This window comes from Cryptomeria japonica, chromosome 8 (genome assembly GCF_030272615.1).
Source record: "Cryptomeria japonica chromosome 8, Sugi_1.0, whole genome shotgun sequence".
NCBI classification, from domain to species: domain Eukaryota; kingdom Viridiplantae; phylum Streptophyta; class Pinopsida; order Cupressales; family Cupressaceae; genus Cryptomeria; species Cryptomeria japonica.
Genome location: NC_081412.1, coordinates 396,924,995 through 396,948,829, shown reverse-complemented (window position 1 = coordinate 396,948,829; position 23,835 = coordinate 396,924,995). Strand labels below are relative to the sequence as shown.

At 39.3% G+C, this 23,835-nt stretch overlaps 1 protein-coding gene across 3 annotated transcripts in view; it reads right to left on the bottom strand.

The window, feature by feature from the left end:
- Positions 1-23,273, bottom strand: part of LOC131079440 (probable LRR receptor-like serine/threonine-protein kinase At1g63430) — a 171,365-nt gene extending 148,092 nt beyond the window's left edge. For all 3 annotated transcript variants that reach the window (XM_058017392.2, XM_058017394.2, XM_058017393.2), the window contains exons 1-2: positions 22,343-23,273; positions 22,121-22,259 (exon numbers count right to left, since the gene is read on the bottom strand). In XM_058017392.2, coding sequence (XP_057873375.1) covers positions 22,121-22,259; positions 22,343-22,421 — 218 coding nt within the window. In that variant the 5' untranslated portion in view covers positions 22,422-23,273. The remainder of the gene's footprint in view (positions 1-22,120; positions 22,260-22,342) is intronic.
- Between the last annotated feature and the right edge of the window lie 562 nt (positions 23,274-23,835).

Here is a 23,835-nt window from a genome sequence, read left to right as displayed (position 1 = left end):
TGAATCTCACAAATCAGCCTCAGGGGCCGAAATGCGACACAAAGTTGTCAAAGTCTACCTCCAAGCCGAAAATCTCTAAGGCCCCCGAAAATCACGATTAACCTTCATATGCCGAAGTTGGAAAATCTCACATTTCGGTCTAGAGACCCGACATTTAGAAAGGGCATTCAAACATTGAGATCGCGCAAACCTCTTTAGAGACCCGAACTTCATCCACGGGGTCGAACACCAAAACCAAGTCGCACATTTCGGGTCAATGGGCCGAAAAATGATAAAAGCACATATTCATTTCAAAGCTAAACCGCCTGAAAATGAAAAATGGTGTTCAAAATCACGCGGAATAGGCTTTATAACCGAAAATAAGTGTAAAATCGCGAAATCGGCATTTAGGTCGAAAATTCCAAAACTCACAAAGTAAACCAGTCTCCCGAAATTGGCTAGTAGGTTTTAGATTGCACTAGAATGGCTCATTGAGCCGAAAATTGCAAAAGCTTCATAATCACGCATCATTCCAAATCGTGCAAATAAGTCCTAAGGTCAAAAAGGTTAAAAAACCTCCAAATCGCCCAAAAAGGCTTCATGGGCCGAAAATGGAAAGGAAGCCAAATTCATGAAATTCACCTCTAATAAGCCGAAGATTGCAGAAAGGAGAAAATTGCGATTTTAACCCTCTAGACCCGAAAATAGGAAAGAAGAAATCGTGCAAAGCATGCCAAATAACCCGAAATTAAAGGAAGTTGGAATTTTAACTCATTTTGAGAAAAGTCGCCCAAAGCCAAGATCTCACGATTCAATCAAAATACCCGAAAATGGCTCAAAGATTAATCTCGCAAAAGAGGTTTATAACCCAATAAGGCTAATGCAAAGTTCGAGTCAAATCACGTAAAATGCCAAAGATAGCCGAAATCATCCAACAACTTAAAATCTCGCAAATCTCTTCATTGGGCTGAAAATTACACAAGTTCACCAAATCGTCCAAGGAACCGAAAATGGTAGAAGACACTCAAATCGGCCTCTAAGCCGAAAATATAAACCCCTCCAACATCGTACCTCTCATTTCGGCTTGGTAGCCCGAAATCCAAAACAAAGGGCGTTTAAATACAAAATGAAAATCGCAAATAATCCCTCATTTGCCCGAAAATATCAATTAGTCGATATGCAAATGATCCAAATTGGCCAAATTTCTTCTTTAGAGGTTAGGCGTTTTAAGTCAGAACAAGGAATCGCGTATTTTCTTCCACTTGGTCAAATTTCATCACAAAGGCATTTTGAACTTAAATGTAATCGTGTGAAAGTACGGACATCCTAACTTCAAATTCAGCTAAGGATCTAATGAAGGCATTTGAAATTCGCTCAGAGGAAGCACAACATCCCTCAATTTGCCTAAAGGTCCCGAAATCCAAAAGAGAAGGCAAAAACATTTAAACTTAACATCTCACAGTTTACCTCTCAGGCTTGAATTTCATCTAAGTTGGAGAGCGAATCAAGATGAAGGATTAGATTTCATGTTCGAAGAGGGACATTTAAAAGATACATCTCACAAAGAGCTTCTCAAACCCGAACTTCACCATGACGAAGCAAGACGTTAAATAAAATCCAATATTTGTCAAATTAATTTAATTAATTTTTCAAATTGATTGATTAAAGGTGAAATTGATTGTTTGACACAAATTGAAGAAGGATTGCAATCAAGGCCAGGCGCTGGAAGTTGGAGAAGAGGATGCAGAAGCGCGAGATTGGAACCAAGCATTGGGAAGTGTGTCGTTGGACGACAACTTGAAGTCCACCACCGAGACCAAAGACCGAAGAACATTCAGAATGCAGCAAGTATGCATTCTCGAAGGATACACAGCTGGATTTAATTCCAGAAGTTCAGTTCCTAAAAAACTGAAATTGTTTAATGTAAAACTGCCTGTGGGCCCCACTCAAGATATTTTGAAACAAAGGGGAAACATGTCAGTTGTGGACAGTTATTTCCAACTACCGGATAGACCCAAATTGAATCCAAATAGTGATAGGTAGTTGAGATAGTGGTTGGGTAGATAACTGAGAATTGAGTGGGCATGGGTTAAAGCTGCCAGCTTCTGGAAGGCAAACTGCAACCGTTGGATGCAGTCAATCCTAGCCATCGGTTCAAATTATAAAATCTATAAAAGGTAAAGGCCTTTCTCTTGTAAGGGGTTAGATAGTTAAACTCTAGTTAGGCTGTTAGATTTCAGTTAGGATAGGTTAGATTGTAGAAGGTTAAATTTTAGTAGTAGCATAGAGATGCTGCAGAAATTGTTGTAATGGCAGCTGAAACAAATATATGAACATTGAAATATGGTGTTTATTGTCTTTGTTTTCTTTTGTTTGCATGGTTTCCTTCAGCATTTTAGATAGTCTTTTTGTTTTGGGTGTGCAGGTATTTGATGGATTCAGGCTCATACCATTGAGGATATACTAATTGTATGTTCTTGTGTATGGTTAGTCTGAGCCTTTAATTGCGTTTAGTTCAATTGCAAGTGTTCGTCTGAGCTGCGCCAGAATTGGGTGCTTAGCCATGCATTTGCAGTCTGAAAATCTTCCCAGTCCCTTCGAAGATTGCACTGTTCCTGCGAGGTTGTGAGCCATTTTGGTCAAGCAGGGATTGGTTATGTTGAATCTGTCTACCCGCATACCAGCCAGCCTTATTAATTTTAGGTTTCGTGAACCCTTCTCTTTTGCTTTTATTTCCTAGTCTGAAGATCGCAGCAAACCAGCTTGTTGCAAAACATAAGTCCCCTTGTGCTCCCAACAAACACATCGACCGTTGAGCTATCCCACAGTCAAGAACTAACATTTGGAACCTTGAGGTTGTCCCAATTGATCAGCTAAAAACAACATTAGGGCTTCCTTATACAAGAGAGGATAGGATACTCGGTGAGATCATTCTATTTTGCGTTGGTCGGATAGAGTTGCAGCGATGCAACTTTAGCCACGTCAACACCTTCCTAAGTCATTCCTCCAAAATATAATCAATCAAAATAATTAAATGTTAAACTTTAGAATAAAGTAATAATATTTAATTAGCAATTAAAATCAACCACTGATTGCTGCCAAATCAACCATGTGAACTGGATTGGAGCTCTACTCAAGACTGCCAAAAATAGCACTGCCTCAACTGACACTTACTAAAAATAGTAAGTCATGAAAACATCTCCGAAAGACATGCTCGTCGAACCCTGTGAGAGAGCTCGGAAATCCCAGAAAAACCTCAAAATCCAGTCAGCTGCCACTAACTTACTAAAAACCATCATGTAGCTCTCGAAAAACCCAAAAGGAATCCTCAGTTCATTCTACCAAATTCCAACTAGAACATCCTTGAAAAATGCAAAGAATCCTCCTAGAAAATAGGAAACCCTAATTCCTCATTCCAATCAGCCTACGGGTCTCTGGAATAGGCCAATGGGCCACTGATTACTCCTTACTGAGAAGGGGACATTACAATCCGCCCTCCCCAAGATTGCTTGCCCTCAAGCAATCGCAAGCTTGGATGCTGCAGAATCTCCTCATTCTCCCAAGTGGCATCCTCAACTGGTAAGTTCTTCCATTTGATCAAGTACTTCTTGATCACTCTTTTCCTCAAAGAACGCTCCCTGAAGTCAATGATAGCTTTAGGAATCAAAATCAACTCTCCCTCCTCATCTAGTGGAACCAACTCTGCTGAAGCTACTACATTATGCCCAAGAGCCTTCATATGGCGAGATACATGAAATACATTATGAATCTTGCTACTCGTCAAAATTTCCAACTCATACGCCACTTCCCCAACTCTCCAGATGACTCTCAAAGGCCCGTAAAAATATGTCTTCAATTTCTCAACCCCACTCTTCTTGAGAGTAGATTGTCTGTAGAGCTGAAGTCTCAAGTAAACCATGTCGCCCACCTCAAAGGTGCGCTCAATCCGCTGCTGATCAGCATACAACTTCTACTAATTCTCTGCATGCTGGAAACTGTCCCTCAAAGACCTCAAAATGTCCTAACTCTACTGCATCATATCCTTCACCTAAGGGGTTTTGTTGTCACCAAATATTAAATTAGCGAAGCTAGGAGCTCCATAACCATATAGTGCCATGAATGGTGACATCTTGATGGACATGTGATATGAAGAGTTGTAACAATACTCAAGCTAGGAGCTCCATAACCATATAGTGCCATGAATGGTGACATCTTGATGGACATGTGATATGAAGAGTTGTAACAATACTCTCCTAGGTGAAGCCATCTCACCCATGCATTTTGCTGCTCTGAAACATAGTTTCTGAGATAGCCTTCCAACCACTTATTCACTATCTCGGTCTGCCCATCAGTCTAAGGGTGATAACTTGTGCTTGGAGTGAGCACAGTACCACAAACTAAAAGCTTCCTGCCAAAAAGTGTTGAGGAACTTGTTGTCCCTATCACTTACAATGTTCTTCGGCAATCCATGTAACCTGAACACCTCCCGAAAGAACACATCAGCAAATTGTGCTTCTGTAAATGAGCTAGTGATGGCGAAAAAGTGAGCAAACTTAGTCAATCTATCCACCACAACATATACACAATCCTTCCCCTGAGCTCGTGGCAACCCAGTGATGAAGTCCATGGATATAATTTCCCATTTTTTACTGGGAATAGGCAAAGGTTGTAACAAACCAGCTGGTAGAGTGTTGTCATCTTTGTTCTCCTGACATGTATGACACTCCTTAATGTATCTCAAGACATCATTTTTTACCCCCTTCGAAGAAAATCTTTCTCGGATCTGCCTGCAAGTCTTGAAATAACCTTGGTGACCAGCAAGGGAAATATCATGGAAGGTCTACAAAATCTTCTCCTTAAGCTTAGATTCAGCCACAATGAAGATCCTTCCCTTGTATAAGACCAGCCACTCAACCAATTTGTACTTTTCATCATGAAAAGTACCCTCAATAATGCTGGTTGCAAACTGATTTTTGGCATAATCAGCAAGCAACAACTCTCTCCGATTTGCAGTAAGCTCACACAAAGAGCTCAAGTGGGATCTTCTAGATAGAGCATCAGCCACAATGTTATTCCTCCCTCAATGTCAAAGTCGTAAGCTTGTAGCTTACCCATTTCTGTTGTCTCTCATTCAAGTCCCTCTGATGCATGAAGTGCTTAAGACTGTTGTGATTAGTCTTAACAACAAACTTACTCCCCACAAGGTACTGCCTAAACTTCGCAAGAGCATGCATTATGGCAAGCATCTCTTTATCATATATGGAATAGAATCTTTCAGCTCCTCTCAACTTTCTACTTTCAAAAGCAATAAGATGTTTGTCTTGCATAAGGACCACACCAACACCTTCTCTTGATGCATCACACTGTAGTTCGAAAGGCTTGGTGAAATCTGGTAAGGCCAAAATAGGGCATGAGCTCATAATCTCCTTGAACTGATCAAACATTTTATGTGCCTTTTCTGACCACTCAAAAGCTCCTTTCCTTGTGAGATCTATGAGGGGGGCAGCCAACTAAGAATATCCCTTCACAAACCTTCTGTAAAAACCACATAGACCCAAGAATCCCTTCAAGTGTGTTATGGTCTCGGGTGGTGGCCAATCAATGATAGCTCTAATCTTTTCAGGATCCACCTTCAGACCTTCTGCACTGATGATGTGACCAAGATAGAGCAGCTCTCTCATTCCAAATTCACATTTGGACTCCTTAGCAAACAGGGATTCGGACTCCAGTTTACTGAGCACTTCATCCAAGTGTTGCAAGTGCTCCGCCCAAGACTTGCTGAAGATGAGGATATCATCAAAAAATATGAGTACAAACTTCCTCAACTGCTTCTGAAAGATCTTGTTCATGCAAGACTGGAATGTGGCAAGAGCGTTAGTCAAGCCAAAGGGCATGACTAGGAATTCAAAATGCCCAAAGTGGCATCTGAATGTGGTCTTCCCAACAATCTGATGCTCTCATCCGGATTTGATGGTAACCTGATTTGAGATCTATCTTTGAGAAGAACACTACACCATGTAGCTCATGAATGAGCTCATCAATCTTCGGAATAGGGTACCGATTCTTGATGGTTTTCTGATTTAGTGCTCAGTAATCCACGCACATACGCATGGTCCTGTTGTGACGTATTCACACATCGCTCCATTGCAAATGGGGACCCCCACTTTTTTCTTTCTGGGGTTAACCCTTTTGGTTTCGTTGTTAGTCGTTTTAGTGTCTTAGCCTTTGCATTGAAGGGATTGAGTCAGGTGGATCTCCTCAAGAGGTCAGGTCAATTGAGTGATTAGGGGTTATTTAGATCATTCCTAGGGTGTTTTTTGTGTACTATCCGGTCGCACTTCAAGTTGCCAAATCAAACCTTGGTTGAATGCATAATGTCCTCCTAGGTCCCATCCCTTACATCAAGGACAGAGCGAATTTGCCTTAAGGAGTCTGGAATGTCATCCTGATCCTCAAATGTCCTAAAATTTGGCTGTCTTGAATGTCATCCTGATCCTGAAATTTGACTGTCTGGAAAATTGAAGAATCCTCCAAAAACTAGATTTTGCATTATAACTCCTGGAGGTCCGAAACCACTCTCAAACATCCTCACAATATATATGGAATATAACTTAAAGTATATACTTAAATGTTATATTTCATATATGAATCTTGATGGAGAGACTAACATGTCAATTTTCGCTCCTGACCCTTCCAAAGGGTCCAAAGCGAATTTCCTTATCTCCCTTCTTGGTCCTAATTTGCCTCATAAACCTTATCCCTATGGCGTGGTTGAGAGAGTATTGAGGTGTGAAACAAAGTGAAGGATTTGAGCATAATTGCAAATTTCGCTCCTGACCCTTCCAAAGGGTCCAGAGCGGAATTCGCAAAACACCCATTTTCTCCTTTTTTGAGGTCAAAATCTTAGTTCCTAAGGCATGGTTGAGAGAAGATTGATATATACTTGCCTAAAGAAGTGAATGGAAGTAAAGGCAATGATGGATTTAAGGTCAAAAGACAAAATTCGCTCCTGACCCTTCCAAAGGGTCCAGAGCGAAATCCTTAGGACTCCTTATTTCATCTAATGCACCCAAAAGGATCTTGTTTCAGGCCAAATTGAGGGTGAATTCACTTGATGATGATAGAGGAAGATTTGGAAAGAAGAAGAATGGTGTCAATATGCAAATTTCGCTCCTAACCCTTCCAAAGAGTCTAAAGAGAAATTTCCTAAAAACTATATTTTGCTCCTTGTTGAGATCAAGATCTTGATTCCTAAGGCATTGTTGGGAGAGAATTGTTAATTCTTGCCTTGAGAAGTGATTTGGAGCAAAGGAAATGATAGAATTGAGGCTAAACCACAAATTTTGCTCCTGACCCTTCCAAAGGGTCCAGAGCAAATTTTCTTGAAACCTCTTTTGCTCCCAATTTTGTGTCAATCCTAGCATTGATTGAGGTGGATTGAACTTAGAAGCATCCTTAGGCATGCATTTGAGTGAGTTGTGGTCACAAAATGTGAAGAATTTATCCAAAAATGCCAATTTCGCTCCTGACCCTTCCAAAGGGTCCAGAGCGAATTTCATTATAGGTCTTGTCCTTAGCCAAGGTCCAAAGCGAAATCCTTCTTTTAGGCCTTTTTGGGGTCAAATCAATGATGTCTTCAGGAGAGAGGGATTGAAATATCAAGTCTAAGACAAGGCTAAGTGAAAAGGAGTATGAATTGAGCTTAGAGGATCAAATTCGCTCCTAGCCCTTCCAAAGGTACAGGAGCGAATTTTTTCAAAATCTACATCTCACCTCCAGTTTGGGTGGAATCCTTGGTTCAAGAACCTTGTGTAAGGAAGAATGGCCTCATCCAAGCCTTAAGAACCTATAATCATGGTTTGAGCTAGTAGAAATGAGTAAACTTGATGAATTTGAACACAAATGTCAAATTCACTCCTGACCCTCTCTAAGGTACAGAAGCAAATTTCTTCTAAAAGTGTGTCTTTTCCTCCTAGCTTCAAGGGAAATTGATTCAAATATCTTCTTATTGATGATTTAAGGTAAGAAATGCCATGTTAGAATGAATATATATCATGTATTCTTAATCATCTTTTGTTTGTTTTGCAGATCAACAAGACCGGGCTAGAAGGAAGAACAGATAACGGCAACCTATTCAAGTTCCATCATCATTAAAGACACCTCAAATGCGTGGAGGACTCAACATGCTTCTAAAGTCTTGGAAGACTTCAAGTGTTCAAGAAGTTGCAAGCTATCCTCAAGATCTTCATTTTACCACATGGAAAAATCATAGGATGACAGAGAAGAAGTATCTTACAAGCATTTCAAGGCAATATGGGCTACTAGAGAAGGAGTGACTTGACCGTGAAGAAGCCTCATCAAACACAGGAGGGTCAAGGAGAGGAACGTCATCCATCAAGTACATCAAGGACAGAAGAAGATCAACCAAAGTCAGTGCAAGGGTACGTTGAAGAAGCAGATAGTTTCAGAAGAGCTAATCAAAGTTAGCTTCTCAGCATCACCAAATTAAGTATCAAAAGAGATATGAGCAGGTACCAGACAAGGTGGCATCCCAATCACTATTCCTCCAGTCAAATAGCTCCACCTCAGCATGTCCAGATTCAATGTACCCGACTCACCAGTGATAACACAAACTTCGAGGCACCTACCCCTGACATCTATTGGTCCATTCTCATGAAATGTAATTTTATCATTGGCTAAAGGAGTTTGTTATAACAAACCCTAATTAGGGTTTCTATCTTGTAATCCTAGCCATTGATTGTAAATCAATCAGAGCCATTGAAATGTAAGGAGCTCTCTATATAAAGCTCTGGCTCTTCATTTTTAAAGGTTAATAGTTAGTTCATAGAGGTTAGAATAGCTAATGATTAATAGCAAATAGAATAGCAATTAGAGTAGATTAGGAGGAGAAGGCAAGAAATTGTTGCCTAAATTGTAAATGAACTCCATTTTCATTGAAGTTAAGGTGAAATGTGTTCTTTCTTGCAATGTGCATGGTTTCTTGTTGAATCTTCAATTTTAGATGGTCGATAATTAGATTGAATGGAGAAAAAATGTTGAATGCACTCGCGTGGAATCTGCCTAGTCCAAACCACTAGCCCCTTGTTGATTGTAAGTGTGCCCTGCGTGGTCAACTAGCATAGAATGAGCTTAATCTCAAGTCGTTACGCGTCTATTGTTCATGCATTAACTTGAATGATGATCAGTGTTTGACAGTAATGATTTGAACATCTTCAGAACTACCCTAGAAGATCGCACTGAGTTGGTGTTGAATTGTTCAGCTTGATGGTGAGACCCAACCCAATAGGACTCCAACTAGTCATTCATCCATCTTCTCACATTCTAGGTCTTAGAGTAGACTTTCTGAGCCCTGTATCTTTTGATGTTTCTTTATCTTCCAGCTAGTAGATAGGATTCAAGTTCCAACAGATTAAACACTCGGGCCATCAAATGTAAGTCCCCTTGTGATTCCAACATAATCACATCACACCAACAGAGCTTATCCACCCGTAGAGACCCTACATATAAGAACCTTGGAGTCTTCTCGAATGATCCTTAGGCGAAATCTTCAGCATTCGAGGAAATTTTGTTCAAGAGAGGATAAAATACCAATGGTATTTTATTCTGTGTTCGCATGTGCATGAAAAACACATCAACAGCTCCCATCCTTCTTTTTCACCAATACAACAGCCGAAGCAAAAGGGCTCTTGCTTGGCCTAATGTAACCCATGTCCAATAGCTCCTTAATGGCCTTTTCAATCTCATCCTTCTGCTTCTTGGGGTATCGGTAAGGAGTAGTCATGACAGGGTTAGCTCCTTCTTCGAGCTCAATGATGTGCTCGGTGCCATGCTCAGGAGGCCTACCATGGGGTGGATTCTCAAAAACCTTACTCCTTTTGGTGATTAGAGCTTGGATGTCTATGGGGTAGCTCCTTTTTCCTCAAGTGGACTTGATGACATCACTAAGCACACTGCTGCCCACTCCACTTGGTCATGGCGGATCAACTTCTCCATCCTCTTCAGTGATACAACTCTAAGACCACCATTGGACTTTCCTCTCAATAGTACCTCCATCTGACATGAATTTCAGCTCCATGGTTTGCAGATTTAATGTGATCTCACCAAGAGATCTTAGCCACTGAATCCCAAGGATTGCATCATCAGTCCCTCCAATGCTAACCACAAAGAAATCATCTCTAATTTCATGATTTCCCAACTTCAGAGACATGTTGGAAATCATTCGGTTGCATGATATAGTGGAGCCATCAGCTACCATGACTTTGAAGCCTTCTACTTCCTCAGCCACTAGCCCCCTCTTTGCAACAATTCTTTCATCAATGAAGTTATGAGTCATTCCCGTGTCAATGAGAGCAATGACACGATGTTCTCCTATCACTCCCCAAACTCTAAAGGACTCATTCTTGTGAATGCTCGAGAGTTGAGCAACCACTCCTCTATCTTCTAGTTCACTTTCAGGCCCTTCTAGAGCCTCTTCATACTCGTCCTCATTTTCAGTCTGCAGTTCTGAAATTTTTATTTGATACATCAACTGAATAGGACTCCATTTGATGTAAATTCCCCTTCCCATGACATTTATGTCCTGGGGACCAAGGTTCTCTGCAAGAGTAGCAAAGATTCTTCCTCCGGAGCTCTTGACGAAGCTCATCATCTATCCGAGAAGGAAACTTCTTGGTCTGATTTGAAAACTTTTTCTTATCCTTTTGGAAAGGAAAAGGCTTGGACTGAAATTTACTCTTTGGGGCAGCCAACTCCATACTCCTAGATTTCTTGATGGCCTCCACCAAGGTAGGTGGATCGAAAGCTTTGACCCATCCTTTGAAGGGCTCTTCAAGACCTTCTGTGAATAGAAAAACTAGCCTCTTCTCTGAAATACTACTAACCATAACTGAGAGATTTTGGAACTCAGTTATGTAATTGTCCAAGGAGCCTTGTTGTTTGAATTGAGCAAGCTCTCTAAACTTCACCTCCAGATCCTTAGAATCAAACCTTTTAATCACTTGTTTGTGAATTCAGCATAGGTGGTGATCAAGTTGTGATCAAGTTGTGACCAAGGGTGACCAAGGGTGACCAACCCATGGTACCACCATTCGTGAGCAACACCATCCAAGTGCAATGTAGTGAACTTGACGGCTTCTTCTTTAGGCATAGGCCTCAAGGACAAATAATTGTCCAACTTTTGCACCCACGCTCTAGTTGTACTCTTGTTGCTTCCATCAAAGTGTGCTAGAGTAACCTTCCCAAGAGCTTGTTGATAGTCTCTTGGAGTGGAGTATCGATTATCATATCTTCCTTCCCTCCTCTTCTTCTAATTCATGAACTGGTCAAGAGACAAGACATTTCAGATCTCTTGGGGAAGTGATGCATGCTCCACGAAACTAGCCCGAATCTCATCAGCCACAGGGACTTCGACTTCGGGGGGCGGTGTTTCCCTTGGAAGGAAAACTAGTTGCAAAGGTCTTGTCTCCAATCCAACAGGCATTCCACTATTGTTGCTGCCATTCCCATTACCACCAGAATTGTTGGAAGTGCTGGCATTATTTCCATTAGTATTATGATTTTGGTCTTGACTATGACCTCCTCCAGCATTTTGTTTAAAAGTGGCTAACATTTGGGACATCATGTCCATCATGGCATCAAACTTTTTCTCAACTCTCTCCACAACCACAGTTGCATCATTCTGACCAAACATTCTCTCTCCCATTGAATCCACTAAATCCACTGAATCAACTTCCTAGTCTCTGTTTCTCAAAACTTCTGAAAAAGTTTCCTCTACTGGCACTAACGGTATCTGAAACTACTGCCTTCTTTGTTCCCATTTGTAGTATCTGATATCTTTGTCACTCATGGAACCCTTCTGTCACACAGGCTGGCAGGAAAAGTGGCTCTGATACCACTGTAATATCCCCAACAATTTTTTATTTTTTTTCAACAAGATTACAAACACAACCACACCCGTTAGGGTTAGACAAAGAAATCCAAAACCAGCTAAAAGGAACCCTACACCTTTTGTTCACCGAGAGCCCAAGCTGGGAGGGTGAGAGCATACGGTGGCAAGGGATCGTTAGATACAACTTCAGATAAATGCTTATTACAATAACAAGCGGCAAGCCAGCCCCTTCCACTTTCCAACGAGTAAAACAAGGAAACTTGGCAGTAGACCATCCAAGTAAACAAACACGATATCTGGCCTTGTATTCACCAGGTACATCAGGGACCCAATCATCTGTCTGTATTGAGTAGAGTCAGTGGGTTGTGACTCTGTTGATGCTTCTTTAAGTTTGTGTAAATTTGTTTCCATAGAAGAGGTCATGGGCCTACAGTTTAGCATTCTGAATCTCTTCAAAATATCCAAGGTATACTTTCCTTGGTTTAGTATAATGTTGTCAGAATTCTGCCATACTTCCAATCCTAGGAAGCAATGAAGGAGTCCCAAGTCCTTCATATCAAATTCTTTGGATAGATCTTTCTTGCATTGATCTATAAGATGATCATTTCCTGTGATTAATAAGTCATCAACATATAAAATCAACATTAGCATATCACCTTTATTTCTTTTGTAGTAGAGATTAGGATCTGCATCATTCTTAGAGAAGCCTAGTCCTGAGAGATAGGTGTCAATTCTTTCATACTAGGCCCTGGGAGCCTGTTTAAGCCCATAGAGAGCTTTCTTGAGTCTACACACATGAGACTCTGCATTATGAATTTCAAACCCTTCAGGTTGCTCTAGGTAGACTTCTTCTGAGATCTCACCATTTAGAAATGTTGTCTTAACATCCATCTGGTGTACCTTCCACCCCTTAGCTGCTGTAATGGCTAATACAGCTCTTACTGATGTATATCTGGCAACAGGTGCAAAAGTTTCTTCATAATCTATTCCTTCCCTTTGTGAGAAACCTCTAGCTACAAATCTAGCCTTGTGTTTTTTTATACTACCGTCTACAGCATGTTTGATCTTAAAAAGCCATTAGATGAAACAACAAATTTCTTAGTTGGCCTAGGAACAATCTCCCAAACATCATTTTTCATAATGGACTGATACTCTTCAGACATGGCATCCTTCCATACTTGATGTTCAAGAGCCTCTGATACATTGTTTGGTTCGGCTTTAAAGAGATCATTCATAAGGGCAACATAGCTAGTGAATTTGTTAGGCCTTTTGCTTTCCCTGAAGGTCCCTGAAGGAGCAACAAACTTTTGAGCTTCTGCTACAGTCTTGGTGGCCCATAGTGGTCTTTTCTTGAGGTTTTCTCTAAGTGGACTTTGAGTTTCACTTACAGTTTCCTCAGGATTCTCCCTCTGAAGCTCAGGAGTAGGATCTCTATCTATGCTAGGGGTGGGGATATAGACTTCAGGGTCTAGAGAGCTTTGGGCTCTTTCAAAGGCTAAGTCTTCTTCAAAGATCACATCCCTACTTAGTTCAATATTCTTTTGACCAGGTATATAGATCCTGTAAGCCTTGGAGGTTTCACTATATCCTACAAAGATTCCCCTTTTTCCAGAAGGCTCTAATTTTAATCTTTTCTCCTTAGGTACATGAATATAGACAGGGCATCCAAATATCCTAAGGTGGCTAATATCAAGTTTTGATTTAGTAAAGACTTCCTCAGGGGTCTTATCTTCAAGATGAGAGTGGGGACATCTGTTTTGAATATATACAGCAGTGCTAGTTGCTTCTGCCCAAAGATTGATATTTAGATTCTGATCAAGAATCATAGCTTTGGCAGCTTCAACAATTGTCCTATTTTTCCTTTCAGCTATTCCATTTTGTTGAGGGTTATAAGGTATTGTTAAATCCCTCTTAATCCCTGAATTTTTACAAAACTCTTTAAATAATTATGATGTGTATTCCCCCCCATTATCAGTTCTTAGGGTTTTAATTTTATTTCCTGAGTAGTTCTCTGTTAGTGATTTGAATTCTTTAAACCTATTAAGGATCTCTTCTGATTCTTTACATTTCAGAAAGTAGATCCAAGTTTTCCTAGAGTAGTTATCAATAAATATTACATAATACAAAAATCCCCCCAATGAAGGTATGGACATAGGTCCACATACATCAGAATGAACTAACTCTAAAATTTTACTTGTTTTCCTAGTACTATTCTAAAAAGCACCCTTAGTGTTTTTACCTAGGGCACATCCTGTGCATGCCCCTGAATGATATTGCTTTAACTTAGGTAGACCTATGACAAGGTCTCCCATTGATGATAAAGCTCTAAAATTTAGGTGGCCTAGTCTTCTATGCCAGACTTCATCAGCATCTGTAGTTTCATGAATTAGGGCTAAGTTGGGCTCTGTGCATAGCTCATACAAGTAGCCTTGTCTTTGACCAATTGTTTTAGCTTTCTTGATGGATGAGTTCTTTGGCCAAGCCAATACTCTATTGTCCATGAAGGTTACTCTATATCCGTTGTCCTCCACTGCTGATATTGAGACTAGATTTCTCTTGATGCCTGGAACATATAGTACTCCTTTAAGTTGTAATGATACACCCGACTTTAGTTTGATGGTGCAAGTTCCAACTCCTTTGACTGGATGTGTAGAGTCATCTCCGATAGTTACTTCCTCATCATTCTCCTCTTTCATGGAGTCTAGTACTTCTCTGAATCCTGTAATGTGTCTGGATGAGCCATTGTCGATCACCCAGGAGTTCACTTTGTTTGATGCTTGGTTTGATGTTTAGATTTTCCTGTTTTGGCAAATGTGGCTTGCTTAGCTCTTCCTGGACATTTGGCAACATAGTGCCCAAATTTGTCACATCTGTAACATTTAATCTGAGAAAGGTCCTTCTTGAAGGTTTTCTTGCCGTGACGACTTTTTCTCTTCCTGAATTGTTTCTGCTTGCTTTTCTTGTTTGAGTTCGTATTTAGAACTTGGAGATCTTCATCTATATTCTTCTGCTTGATCCCTTTCTTATTTTGCCTTGATTCCTCTTGGAGACAGTCAGCTTTTAGCCTATCGAATTTTGGGAATTCATCCCTTGCACTGATGCCTTGGACGAATGTTTCCCATATGCTAGGCAACCCATCTAGAGCAATGAGGGTTAATTCTTTGCTTTGGATCTCATATCCAAGGGTTGTCAGTTCATCCCTTAGGGCAGATATTCGCATGAAGTAGGCATTGACAAATTCTCCCTTTTATCATGGCTATGTGATTTATTTCTCTTTTTAAAGCCAAGGTTCTACTAGCATTAGATATCTCAAAAGCATCTTCAAGTGCTTTGAACATGTTGAAGGTTGTTTCATGTTTCCTTATGATAGGCATAATATTGTTTCTTACCCCATCAACTATGATTTTAATAGCCTTTTCATTTCCCTCTCTCCAAGTTGTTTTGTCAGGTTCAGTCTCAGGTTCTACAGTTTCATTCTTTACAAATGATTCGACTTTATTTTCTTTTCGAATCATTTGAATTTTGAACTTCCATGCTGAGAAGCCATCACCTCCTTTGAGTCTGTCTTCAAATCTGATAGTGCTAGCCATTGAAAGAATTGTGATGTTGAATATATGCTTGATTTGAATTTCCGTAAAATTGAACAGCCTCGGGTTCGATTTAACTTGGCTCTGATACCATGTAAATGATGTTCAATTTACAATTCAATATGCAAGATGTATTCTAATTTGTATTCTCTATATCTATGTATTATCTATCTCTATTATAAATCTAACTATCTTCTTTGTTTGGCAGGTGAGAGGAGTATTTATCGATTTCAATATCCTCTTCACAAATATCAATTGATATATATATGCAAGAGGGGAGGATCAAGCAGTGCCTTGACCGGTCATGTCTTATGGACATGACCGATCAAGACACTACTTGATCGCACCCTTTGATATATACTATCAATCGGTGTTTATATTAATCACCAGCCCGATACTAATCGGGGTCTACGTAACTTAGTGTTCATGCCAATCGGTATTCACGTGGTATGCCAATCGGTGTTTGCGTGGCATATTAACCGATGTCAGTCGGTGTCTAAGTTAACCGATATCGATCACTAACTAATGGTTATATATATCAAGCGGTGCATATTCTGCCACCCGATAACAACTCGATAATCATTATTTGTTTATTGGTGAGAACATATCCGATATCAATCGGGATACATGGTTAACCTGATAATCATCGCCAGTTATAATGCAAACCGATATGCCATGCTATAATATGATTATCGATATTGATCAACTAAGTAGATTTGATATATAAATGCGGAATGATTATCAAATGAAATAGCTTGAAGTTTTCTTGATAGTTTACCGATAGGATAAATGATTGAATGAGAGACTTCATTTATCTCTCATTCAATCATTTATCTTACCGAAGCTACCGTGCATTAACAATTTTTGGCGGTTAGTATGTTTGTTATTCGAAGGTCGGCTCTACCATACTACGGCACACAATCCTATTTAAGGTGAAGTTGTGCTCGGTCCGATTCATGCTTGATTAATCAAATTCTGCCTCAATGCATGTTTTGGCCTTGGACGATTCCCCAAGCCAATGGCAAGTTAGGACGTAGCCCCTAATCTGTGTTTGTGTGATCGAGCATTGCTGATTCAAGTTTCCTCTAATTAATCGCCAAACTTTTGCGAATGTCAGTGACAGAATAAGCGATGAGAAGATCAAGAATTGATATCTTGTTGGAGCGGTAGATCGAAAGACATCTCCTTGCACCTGGGAAGGGTTGGCTCAGTCTTTGCCTTTACCTACTGTAGGGAAAAGCCTATGTATAAGGAAAAATCAAACGAATAGGATAAGAAGCGTGTTACTTTCAGTCTCCACCCGAAGCTTACCATCGGGTAACATCATCGACTAAGACACAAGGTGGAACTCCCACAAAAGAGACAAAAATCGTAGAATCCCCTATCGGTTATGCTTGTGCCTTAAAACGCAAGCAAGTATCATATGTCGCTAGAGGCCAAACATCTAGACAACTTCCATGAGGATTGGTGACAATCTGTTTATGACTAGGTCGACAAGATTGTATTTGAGTAGTGCATTGTAAGCCGACAATCTAATTTGTAAGTTGTAAAAGCAATATCATTTAAAAAGTGTTACCCTATAGAACTAGCAAGTAATGAAACAACACTTTGAATGTCATATGCTCATATTGGCTGAGTCTTATTTTGTTAAAAATAGTGATGATTTAAGTTGCTATAATTGATATGTTCTGTAATACCTGATCGCATATTTTGTTCTTATAAAAATATTGTCAAAAAATTTGTGTTTCATAAGTTGGAATCTTTCAACAGCACAACCTCCACATCTAGATGGTAACTCCTCTTCTGCTACTTCATAACTGTAGGCATAATAATGCACTTCGCCGCCCACTCTACCTAGTCATGTCTGATAAGTCTCTCTATTCTTTTGAAGGAGAAGACTCATGGCCCACCATTTGACATGTCTCTAAGTAAAATCTTCTTACCACCTTCTTCAAATTTCATCTCAATGGTCTACAAATTCATATAAAACTCCCCAATAGAACGTATCCATTGCATACCAAGGACTAAATCGATATCTCCTATGCTCATCACATAGAAGTCATCTTTGCTCTCATACTCACCCAACCGAATGCTCAAGTTTAAAATCTCCCCGGTGCATGTGAGGATGGATCCATCAGCTACCATCACTTTGAAACTGTCACAATCTTATGTTTTGATTCCCCTTCTCGCCACAACCCTCTCATCAATAAAATTATGTGTGCCACTTGTATTAATAAGATTGTCTATCATCTGTCTACATAAGACTCCCCTAATCCTGAAAGATCCAACCTTCTAGAAGCTAGATAATTGGGCAAGTATGCTCCCACATTCCTGCTCCTTTTCTGACTCTTTTGTAGAGCTATCCTCCTTTTTATCTTCTAAATCAATTTGTTGGATTGATTTTTCAACAGCAGATTCACCAGCTAAATAGTATTCATTTTGCATAGCTTTGGCCTTGATGGAACATTTGTGAGTTGGGTCCCATGGTTCTTAACAACTAAAGCAAAATTTCTTCCTCTGGAGGTTATTGAATTGGTCTTCATCTAATCTTGTAGACACCTTCCGATTCTGATATGAATCTCTTTGGAAGTGTTTCTTGTCCTTATCCTTCTTGCTTTGGAACACCTTTGACTGAAATTTGCTCTTGAAGGTAGAAGACTCCATGTCTCTTCCTCCTTTGATGGCATCCTACAATGTGGGTGGGTTAAGAGCCTTTATCCAACCTCTCAAAGGATCGGACAGTCCATCAACAAACAATACAATCAACCTTCTCTCTGAAATATTTGTGACCATCAATGATAACCTCTGAAAATTTGCAATATAAGTGTCCACTAAACCCCATTGTTTCAGTTGTGCTAACTCCTTGAAGTTGCCCAACCAGAAGGTTCTTCCACACTTGCTCTACATTCATCTTCCCTGAACCATGAAGATTTTCAACGCCTATTAATACAACCCAACACATCCAACTTCAGCCATAATGCAAGGCTAGCTAACTCGGTTGACCCTCATAAAAAATTCAAAACTCACTTTGATATGCCCTTAGATAGATAGAATATGGTCACCACATTCTTGGAAGTATTTTCGAAGAGTACACAAAAAAAGGATCACTGATAAATACCCTAGTCGACCTCAAAAGGTGAGTTTTTGGATCTTCCTGGCACTGTATGGTCACCATAGAAGTCCCTGCAATCATGTCATTTCAAAATGTCTCCAATCTTCCGTAATCACTCCCAAAACTCAGAAGAAACTGCTTGCAATCAAAAATCAATAAAGATCTTCATTGTAACTCCGAAAACTAAATCAAACCCTTGAATAAAATCACCACATGTGAAGCATTAGCATAGCCTCTATGTGAGACTATCAACAACCACCCAAGAAGGATCTTTGACCTCCATAATGATATTCTCCATGAAGGATTTCATCTCCACAAAGTTTTGGAAGAAAACAAGCAACATATTCATCTCCAAAATTTCATGCATACAAGAAATGAGTTCAAATAACCTTTTATATTTCACAAACCCCAACGCACCATAATGGAGAATAAAAATATTAATTTATTAAAGTCCCTTATGTCTCCCAATATTCCATGCCCAAAACGAGCATTGCACTTTATTTTATTAAAAATTTCATTTAATCTTTCCTTGGCACCAACTCCAAAGTCACCTTAGAAATATTAAATAAATGCTTTAGTTAAACATTAGTAAAATATTACATTATAAGCATTTATCTAAAATCACCCTCTTAATTTATGGAAACCACAACAGAGCATCGGATATCAAATCTAAAAAAGTCAGGGTGTCACTGAAGATGAGGAGACAAGACTAAGGCCGAAAATAGTGACTTACTATAAATAGCCACAGGTTCCAAGAAATGTGGAGCTCAAACTAGGTGGCCAAAAACGCTTCCAAAAGTATCACCACGAAACACACTAAAAAACAAACTCAAAGCCAACCAAAAGAAAGGTGAACGAACAGAACAGTAACGGCTCCAAGAACCAAGAAGTTCCCTAACCAACCACATTAGCCTACAGGAACCCAAGGGATAGGCTAACGGTCACCAATTGTCTAGGCTTGAATGGGGAAATTACAGCACTGTTCAAATAAGTAGTTTCAATCAAATAAATGTTTGAGTCAAATTTTTTTCACCAGATCCAAATTTAGAATTGTAATTCCTACAAGCATCAAATAATTAATATAGTCAATGGACCAACCACAATGAGGTTGAGGACCTAGTGGCAAAAACCTACAAGTTTGTGACTACTGGTCGTTCGCCTGTAGGTGATTAGCAGCTATTTAACACCCTCCACTCAGATCTAGAAACAGAGGTTCAATTGTATTGAGCAAACACCTTTTGGAACTATCTTGAAACACCCAAGGTCTAAGAGTCTAAATAGATGCATTGGATCTGCAATGAAGATCAGAAAAGTGCAGCTACAACCAGTTGTGTGGAACAGAACACCTAAATACTAGGGTTTGACTAGAACTCTCAATCAAATGTGGAATCAGTTTATGCTCAATCAATTCCCTACAGATTGGAAGCATAGTTGCCCTATGCATGATGACCCCCAAACATGGTTATTGTTGATCTTGCTGGTCTACATCCGGTTGATGACGTGGTTTGCCACTTCTTTAGATTTCCCAATTCAATCCTTCATTGATTACACAAAGGCTTGCCCCCCAAGATATACAAGTAAATGCAACAAGAATCGCCCAACAGAATTCAATGATAAAGTTCTCCAAATTCAATTGATGGCAACCAAACTAAGAAAGAAATGATGAAGTTCTCCAAATTCAATTGATGGCAACCAAACTTAGAAAGAAATGATTTGGCAAGGTTAAACAAGGGTTTCAGATCAAAATAAATTGCAAAAATGGAGAAAATCAGCAAGGCAAGGTTAGGGTCCCAACCTTAGAAGGTGGGTAGGGTTTTTGTCCCAACCAACACCATTTAGGAATAACTCCAAAATTCATGCTAAAATCTCCATAATGTTGGTGTTGAGCAATCAAAATGAAATATATAGCTATTTGGGTAGGGTGCTAAGACCCAAAACAAGCCAACTTGCAATTTTAACTCATTTTTACTTCTTTTTAAAATTTAAAATATAGGTTGACCAAACTAGGTGCCGGATTTAAATTTCAAATATTTTCTTTTATTTTATTTTTTATTTTTTAAAAATATATATTAAATTGGTGTTAAAAAACCCCTTTTTCTCTTTATTGGCTAACCCAACTAGAGATGGGACATGACACACTGCCAACCTAAAATTGTAGCAGAAGAAAAATTAAACAAAAGAAAGAACACATGGATGAAGTTAAATGCCAAGTGGATGTATAAATGGGCAATCAACATGCAAGAGTGCCCAAACACATGCAAAAATCAAAATGTATTTGAGAAAGAAACTCAAAGCTGCTATGTGGACAGAACAACTCAAGCGAAAAAAAGAATACTATGTCAAGCAATTTAATTCCACAAGTGACCACAAGTAAAAGCACTATATAGGGGCAGATATAAAATGGAAAGGTAAAATGCTAATAGTCCAATTAAAAACTAACTCACACCATCTTAAGTGGAAAGCACCCAAAGACAGAGTGAGTTGATAGCGTTTGCCATCATTACACATCAGGATCAATGGAAACAAAATGGCTTTACATCATGGAATGTATGGCATACGAGGACATTTGAACGAATTACGCTAATACTCTAAAAGTTGAATCTTTAACAACATTGTTCAAGGAGGAATGGATAGCAAAAACACCAAATTACTATATCAAAATGCATAACAAAAGAATCATGATCAGCAAAGAAATAGATGATAGTGAGAATTAGGGGCTATGATTATTTGGTTGATGTTTTTGTTGCTTCAAGACATTTCAACTATGGATCATATCGACTATCCGGTCACATGGATGTCATTAAAAACTTTTATTTCATTTCTCATAAATACATTTATGAAAATCATTCCCTCTATGCATTTCCACAATATTTACAATATCCTAATGTGGACACCCCTTTAATTCATGAGCACAATCAAAGTTTGAGTAGCTTAGTGAAATGGGATCAAAGTCAAATAACTTTTGGTCTAATGGTGAAGTTACTTGGTTCATAAAGAACCCATTAGAAATTAAATTTTTGAGTTGATACATACATCTCAAGATATTGATTTTACACTATATAAAATAAGGTCCAACAAAGATACTGATCCAACATAAAAATAAAATGAAAATCACCATAAAAGATGAGGTTGGAACACTATAAAAAATGAGGTTGGGACAAACATAAAGTATGAGGCGGGCATCCCACCCAAAGCAAATTTGGCAGGGCCCTGCAATTTCGAAGGTTTTTTTTTGGCTTCCAACAAATATTAAAATTACAGTAATGGGAAACGGTGGACATCTATGGGATTTTAATAGAAGTACGAGCATTGTCAATCGTGCCATGAAGTAGCCCTCGTGGTCAGCTTCTCAAATCATGCTGAGCGTGTCAATGGACAAAAAATTTGTCGTGTGCTTGTTTCCTTGGAGTTTGTTAGTGCAGATTAAGAAATGTCGCGTTACTTGAATTTCGCATGGTGAATAAGACAATAAATTTATAAACAAAGATAATGAGTGACGATTACAAAACTTAACTAGAAAGGAAAAAGACTTACAAGGCTTGAACAGAACCTCCAGAAGTCAGGCAGAGGACACCGGACCAGTTGCAGGGGTTTTGATCGAGCGGGTTCCAATTGGACAGCGCCGAGCTCGGATCGTCGAATATGGCATCTTTGAATGCCAGCAGAGACAAACCTACACAATCATGGAGCCACATTTTATTTCGCCGCTTGAATTGGCAATCCTAAACATCCAAAAATCCCACATTGAAGACTCACCTTCCCTTGAAATAGAGCTACATCCACTCAGACTCGTACTACATACAACCACGATCACCAACACTACTTCCACCTTCATCTCTGCCTTGCAACTTGTAGAACTAGATCAGGAGCCTTGTCATCAAGCTGAGGCTCAAAGCCATCCCCTGGGTTTCGAACCCGCCCAGTTCCCCACACGAATTTCACCTACACTAAGGAAAGTCATCATCATCTCCTACCGAAAAAACCCCATTAAGACGCCGAGTCAGAAAACAATTCAAGAATGGAGACCCTCAATTATTCAATTGCGGCATGATATCTTAATTCCACCCCGGGATTCAACTCTTTGCCAGTTCAGACTGTATTAAAAACTGCAAAAGGATTGAAATTGAGAACTAAAAACTAAGCAGCAAGAATTGCACTGAACTTTTAGATTGCAAAATAGAGACATCACAGAGAAGAGCGTGAAATGAGGTGGAACAAATCAGCCAAATTGCCGGGAGCTAAGGCAGACAGGAATAATGCAGGCCAACAGACAAAGCGACAGACTTGGCAGAAACTAACTCAAGTACAGACTAACAGGAAACCTAAAACTAAAGCAGAATGTAGAGATCAGAGTGGGACCGCTTGTATCTCGTCACATACGCAAAGTGCAGCAGTAGCAATGGAAGAACGTAAGAACAAAGATTCTCAAGGACGATGTGCAGGAAGCTTCCAGAAGCTTAAACATACCATCTTCTGGACTCTCGCAGTATGGCATAATCCCATTACCTATATCTCTGTATATGGGATCCAGTTAGTTATAGAATGTGAGTGTGACTGTGCGTACGCCTACGCTATAAACTTTTCTCCATCTTTCCCATGCGCGAGTACTTGTGGGTCCCCACAACCTATCATCACGCCCACCACCTCTTCACGTCTTAAAATTTGCTTCCCTCCGCTCCTGTAAATATTTGTTTTTTATATACCAGTCACCCTCAGGCTCTCTTTCAATCCCACTAGGATACAGAGCAAATTGCATGGATTTTTTTACCTGCTTCCACCCAGGCCAGTCCAACCTGGTATGACAACAATGCAGCCGAGATTATTGGGATTTTGGTTTGGGATGCTCCTTTCATGTTTGATTCATCTGCCTTTGAGTACCTTTGAGTACATTGGAATATTTATAGAAGCAAATGATTTTAGCCATGCCCACAAGACTAGGATTATACATGTGAATTGATGTAAAATAATGGCCCTTTCTATATGAGGAATAAGTATCTATATAAGGGATAAGGTTGACAATGATCGAGATTCAAATATAAATAGGTTGGAATTAGATCTATTATATTATATAAAAATATTATTTCATTCACTTTAAGTGAATTATATTGTGATTGGTATTTATATCTATTTAAAAATTTAATTAATTATTAATATATGTTTCTTATTAAAATAAGTTGGGAAAGGTTTCTAGTATTTTACATAGAACATAGTTCAACAAAAATAAGAAAACTATATGAAAAACAACTATT